This window comes from Thalassophryne amazonica, chromosome 5, assembly GCF_902500255.1.
Source record: "Thalassophryne amazonica chromosome 5, fThaAma1.1, whole genome shotgun sequence".
NCBI lineage: Eukaryota > Metazoa > Chordata > Actinopteri > Batrachoidiformes > Batrachoididae > Thalassophryne > Thalassophryne amazonica.
In genome coordinates this window covers 15,669,259-15,675,728 of record NC_047107.1, presented here as the reverse complement: position 1 = coordinate 15,675,728, position 6,470 = coordinate 15,669,259, and the positions used below count along the sequence as shown (strand labels likewise).

At 38.6% G+C, this 6,470-nt stretch overlaps 1 protein-coding gene across 2 annotated transcripts in view; it reads right to left on the bottom strand.

The window, feature by feature from the left end:
* Positions 1-873: 873 nt before the first annotated feature.
* Positions 874-6,470, bottom strand: part of golph3 (golgi phosphoprotein 3) — a 45,634-nt gene continuing 40,037 nt past the window's right edge. For both annotated transcript variants that reach the window (XM_034169744.1, XM_034169743.1), the window contains one exon: positions 874-1,664. In XM_034169744.1, coding sequence (XP_034025635.1) covers positions 1,240-1,664 — 425 coding nt within the window. In that variant the 3' untranslated portion in view covers positions 874-1,239. The remainder of the gene's footprint in view (positions 1,665-6,470) is intronic.

Genomic DNA, 6,470 nt, shown 5'->3' with positions numbered 1-6,470 from the left:
TTTAAGTTCTGATTTTGAAAATAAACTTGAATCAAATATCGTAAACTTGCCATTACAAGTGGAGTAAATGAAAAGAAAAAATTAACTTAATGGGGTTATCATTTTTTACAGTGTATATTTAATTTATTTTAAAATAAAAAAAATAAACTACCCAACATTAACATATAATAATGGACAGATATCACAGACATATCATTAATGACCTTCACATAAGCAAGCAACGCATCCAATGTGACATGTCAGCACTGAAATGTGTGTAAGAGTACTCCTGAGTGTTTGTCCGATTTCTTACCTAAGAACAAATCCTGGATAGGAAACATTCATGAGTGCCACAATCTTTGTAAAAACTTCGTAAATACGACTTCAGAGCAAACGGTTGGTGAATGAGGCCCAATGATTTTATTGTGAAGCACGTTCAGATAAGAGTTAAGAGCAGATGGAGACTGCTGACCATCCTGCCAAGTTCTACGGAAGAGTGGACAGAAATTAAAAAATGTGCACCCCGACTTGTAAGTTTAAGAACAGTGTACACGCAAAGGAAAAAAAAAAAAACACGACAACAAAGACAAAAAAAAAATTTCATCCAATCCTATTCAGTACTTTAATGTGTTGCTACATGATGGACCAACAGATTGATGTCAACAACCCGCTAAAATAACCAGTTTGTGGATCTTGTGGCAGGGATAGAAATTACTTATCATAGAGAGTAATAAATAGCTGTAAACAAAAACATACTTTGTGTTACGGCTCACCTCTGACGTTGCAGAAAAATAGAAATAGAAAAATCTGTTGAATTTCATTAAACAAAAGGACATCAATTTTGACCAACAATTAAAAACAAAACAAACAAAAAACCAAACAATTAGTTTGGAAAAAAATTGTTTGGGAAGCCCCCCAAATAATTTTTATTTTACCAGGAATGCATTCTGAGCTGCACAAGATACCTACTTTGAGTAAACTATTCATACCTTCAGGAAACAGGGTTTAAAAGAAAAACCACAGAAAGGAAACAGTTATGATTTGTCAGGACTCTGGTTCACTCAAGTACAACTTTCATTCTTTACAGTTAAAAAATAATAATTGGTATATGGAAGAAAAGGAACCACAAAGTATGAAAAACATCACCTACAGGACAAAATAGAGAGGAATTAAAAAGTAGAAGGATATTCCAGGCAGAGCTGAACCATGGTGAGGTCTCGACTCAAATGCCACTCAAATGCAGTTTTGGCTCAGCGAGCCTCATTTGGTGAAAGCAGCAACCACGGCCCACAGCAGCTCGTTGGCGTTGGCCTTCATGCTTTCGCCCTCAGGCTCCAGTTCTAGCAGCTGCCGGACTCGCTTCATGGCCAGGTCGTACTGATCATCTAACAGCGGGGCAAAGGCATTTTCCAGGACATCAGAGGAATGGGCTAAGAAGATGAGTGCAAGTAAACGCTTGTCCATTCGATGAGGGTCATTGACCCACTTATCCAGCACAGCCTCCTGCACTTTCTTGATGAGGCGCTGCTTGATGGTGTTGTTGGTGAGAGGGTGCGTGGTCATGTCAAACAGCAGGAAATTCTGCTTCTCTGTCGTAAGAACGCCTTTCTCCACCAGGTTCTTTGCGAGCCGCTCACGAACGTTGCGAAGTTGATAATGAAGCTTCAACGGGTTCCATGTCTCACCTACAGATGAACATGAGACAGTCACAAAAGGTTGTCTGCTGCCCTTCTGTATCTCTCGCCAAGTGGTTTGGCAATAAACACAAAGGTCACCGTGCAGAATCGTCCTTAAAGAACAACGGAATCGGTAGCGAGGCAGATAATGTGAAATGATTGTGTTTTATGACAAACACACCGGACAGCAGAGGACCGAGCTGAGCCATGTATGCACAACATTTAGGAGAGGGTAACTCAACTGTCCTTGACTAGTATGACCCCAATAAAACTTGGGATATTTGCCAAAATCTCTATCTGGTCTAACAGGATATCTTCCCCCCACCCCTGACAGGCAACATTCCTACAGGGCAGCACTGATTAACCCAAATGTTGATAAGGCCCAATCCGGATGGGGCAAACTTAAACTCTATATTTCATGGATGTTTTATGGTCCCAGATGAAGCAGTTTGATTGATGGTCAATATTGATATTCTTTCTGTATGTATCTATAGCTATCTACAATAGTAATATTTCCTATTCTGAAGTATCTTTAAATCCCCCTTCTAAATATACTCTACAAATATATGGACCTGAGAGACAACATGAAATATGTGATGCGATGGAAAATACTCCAATTTAGTTTTTCATAAAATATCCTACACACACACACACATATATATATATACACACAGTAGTGTTCAGAATAATAGTAGTGCTATGTGACTAAAGAGATTAATCCAGGTTTTGAGTATATTTCTTATTGTTACATGGGAAACAAACTGTTACATCGGGACAAACTGCCCAAAACCATTTTTGTTTTGGGCAGTTACTTATTTTAGCCATTTTCTCTTAAGAGAAAATGGCTAAAATAAGCAGGTCAACTTATTACTGTACATCGAAAGAAAACAAGCATTTGCCAAACATGAGGAAATTTTATTTTCAGTCATACTGTTATCAATGGAATATTGATTTAAAGTGAAAAATACAAAACTTGTTTCTTTAGCAGACAGCAGCATCTAGAGATCTCAAGTGTTTTAAACAGGGAAATTTCCCAACAGCCAATAGCCCAAAAACGTTACTAAATATGTGGCGATTCCAGATTGTATGTAGGTCATCTGACCTAATGTTTTCTCTTAAAATACCAAAATTAAAAATTTTACACTCTATGTCCCTTCTAAACATGTAGTGGTCATTCTGAACATACTGAATACCTTGGGAAATCTGTAGCTGCTGCAGTTTAGAAAACAGAGCCGTATTTGAAGTAACACTTGGGACTAAAAAGGGTGTGGTCATTTTTGGACTGTTCGAGGCTTTGGCACGTATCCCAAGTTCTTCACTGGGGTCATATTAGTTTAGAAGAGCTGAATTTTCCTCTCCTAAATGATGTGCATACATGTCTCAGGTCCTAGACTAAGCTGCTGCAGAGACATTAGGAAAATTTCTGTTACTCTCCAAACTGCACAATTTTAAGTTGTGAATTTAACATGCACTTAATGTAAACAAGGTATTCAGAAAAATGCTCAAGTATGTTTTATGCTGGCATGACGTGGTTTTTCTGGCAATTTGAAAAAGTCTCATTTCAAAACACTGCAATGGAAACATGACATTCTAAAATATATGGCGCCGTACGTGGCAAGGCAGTTAGAGGCAGAGAGCTCGGTGAATGTGAGAGATGTTACAGCCGGCCCACCTAACCAATGTGCTGCTGATACTTTGTAATTACAGTTTTTGCAAGAGCCTCACAAGAACTGACACTTACTGTAAAATGAAAGATTGTGATTGAAATGGACTGTGTGTAAGAAAACAGAAAATGAATTTGTATGACGTGTAAAAGAGGGAACTTTTTGAAGATTTCTGAAACAGCATAGCAGCCAGTGCCGCTGTTTATTATTCGCTAAAGCGCTAAATCCATTACAACCACAATTACACCGATTTCAAAAAGAAAGCTTTTTTTTTAAATTAGAAATTAAATACCATCTGTGCAAAATTTGGTGCTCTTACCATAAGACATATAATTGTTATATTTTACACATATCTACCCAGCTACAATGCTATTATATCTCCAAACTGCAGACACATCGGCACACAGGTCGCTGTTAGAATTTCCATTTTGCCTCCAAACTTTCCATTTTCAGAGGCCCAGATTTACACCACCTCAATAGAGAATCTGACACAAAAATTGACATCTACAGGTTCTACAGAAGACGAGCTCTCAAAACCTGGTATGAACTGTTGTCCCTCAGGGACTGAACCACCAGGGAATCTACTTTGTCCTGCTATATTACACACTTTTGCTAACTAAGAAAGTTGATTTTGAAGTTTAGAAGCTTTATAAGAAGAAAAACACCATGTCCAAGTACCATAATCTGTCTACAGATGAGCATTGTGCCCTTGAACTGATGATAAATGATGATCAATTGGTGCTCAAAAAGCCAGAGAAAGGAGGAACAGTTGTAGGCTGGGGAAAGGAAAAATATATAGAAGCTAATAGACAACTCAACAATCCAGAATATTATGAAGTGCTGACATGTAATCCTACTGAATCATTGAAAATGGAATTGAAAACAATATTACCTGAGGCAAGAGTCAACACCTGGATTTCTGATGAGCGTAAATTTCAAATCCAAAATCACTTCTTTCTGGGTACTCCTCAAGATACACAAAAATCTGGAGACTGAGTGGACCAGTTATTTCAGGAATCGATAGTCTCACAGAACCTGCCCCCAAATACAGACTACTTTCATAAACACATCTTGTCTTCTCATCCACAGTAAGTCAAGGTGCCAACAGGTTATAATAGAAAAAGATGGAATGGCCCAAAGGGTCATGATACCACCAACAGCAGCATGCAGGGAAGGTGCAGAGGGAGCTGCCTAATTTTATAAAATAGTAAGTTCTAGGAGCAAATCTGGGCATATCTGAGACTCAACTACAACCCCTGGCAAAAATTATGGAATTACCGGCCTCGGAAGATGTTCATTCAGTTGTTTAATTTTGTAGAAAAAAAGCAGGTCACAGATATGACACAAAACTAAAGTCATTTCAAATGGCAACTTTCTGGCTTTAAGAAACACTATAAGAAATCAGGAAAAAGGTTACTTTTCTAGACCAAGCAGAGCGAAAAAAATATGGAATCACTCAATTCTGAGGAAAAAATTATGGAATCATGAAAAACAAAAGAACGCTCCAACACATCACTAGTATTTTGTTGCACCACCTCTGGCTTTTATAACAGCTTGCAGTCTCTGAGGCATGAACTTAATGAATGACAAACAGTACTCTTCAATCTGGCTCCAACTTTCTCTGATTGCTGTTGCCAGATCAGCTGAGGTTGGAGCCTTGTCATGGACCATTTTCTTCAACTTCTACCAAAGATTTTCACTTGGATTAAGATCCGGGCTATTTGCAGGCCATGACATTGACCCTATGTGTCTTTTTGCAAGGAATGTTTTCACAGTTTTTGCTCTATGGCAAGATGCATTATCATCTTGAGAAATGATTTCATCATCGCCAAACATCCTTTCAATTGATGGGATAAGAAAAGTGTCCAAAATATTAACGTAAACTAGTGCATTTATTGATGATGTAATGACAGCCATCTCCCCAGTGCCTTTACCTGACATGCAGCCCCATATCATCAATGACTGTGGAAATTTACATGTTCTCTTCAGGCAGTCATCTTCATAAATCTCATTGGAACGGCACCAAACAAAAGTTCCAGCATCATCACCTTGCCCAATGCAGATTCGAGATTCATCACTGAATATGACTTTTCATCCAGTCATCCACAGTCCTTAGCCCACTGTAACCTTGTTTTTTTTTTCTGTTTAGGTGTTAATGATGGCTTTCGCTTAGCTTTTCTGCATGTAAATCCCATTTCCTTTAGGCGGTTTCTTACAGTTCGGTCACAGACTTTGACTCCAGTTTCCTCCCATTCGTTCCTCATTTGTTTGTTGTGCATTTTCGATTTTTTGAGACATATTGCTTTAAGTTTACTGTCTTGATGCTTTGATGCCTTCCTTGGTCTACCAGTATGTTTGCCTTTAACAACATTCCCATGTTTGTATTTGGTTCAGAGTTTAGACACAGCTGACTGTGAACAACCAACCTCTTTTGCAACATTGCGTGATGATTTACCCTATTTTAAGAGTTTGATAATCCTCTCCTTTGTTTCAATTGACATCTCTCGTGTTGGAGCCATGATTCATGTCAGTCCACTTGGTGCAACAGCTCTCCAAGGTGTGATCACTCCTTTTTAGATGCAGACTAATGAGCAATCTGATTTGATGCAGGTGTTAGTTTTGGGGATGAAAATTTACAGGGTGATTCCATAATTTATTCCTCAGAATTGAGTGAGTCCATATTTTTTCCCTCTGCTTGGTCTAAAAAAGTAACCTTTACTGACTGCCACAATTTTTTTTCCTGATTTCTTATAGCCAGAAAGTTGCCATTTGAAATGACTATAGTTTTGTGTCATGTCTGTGATCTGCTTTTTTCCTACAAAATTAAACAACTGAATGAACATCCTCCGAGGCTGGTGATTCCATAATTTTTGCCAGCTCCTATTTTGATGACACACCGGGGCGAATTTTCGCAGCGAAAGTCCACCCAAGCAGAGCAACACACCGGGTGAAGGAGGCACGTCCGTCGCCTGGTGACCCACACAAATTTGTAGCGTCTGATTGCGCCCGGTGTGAACGCGGTGTAAGAGTAACAGCATGTATTATACATCTTTTTCCCAGAATTTAATGCAGATCAGAATGACATCCAGAAAAGAGCAATTACTATCCTAAGATAAGAGAAATTAATTTACTCACACTAATCCCTCACATT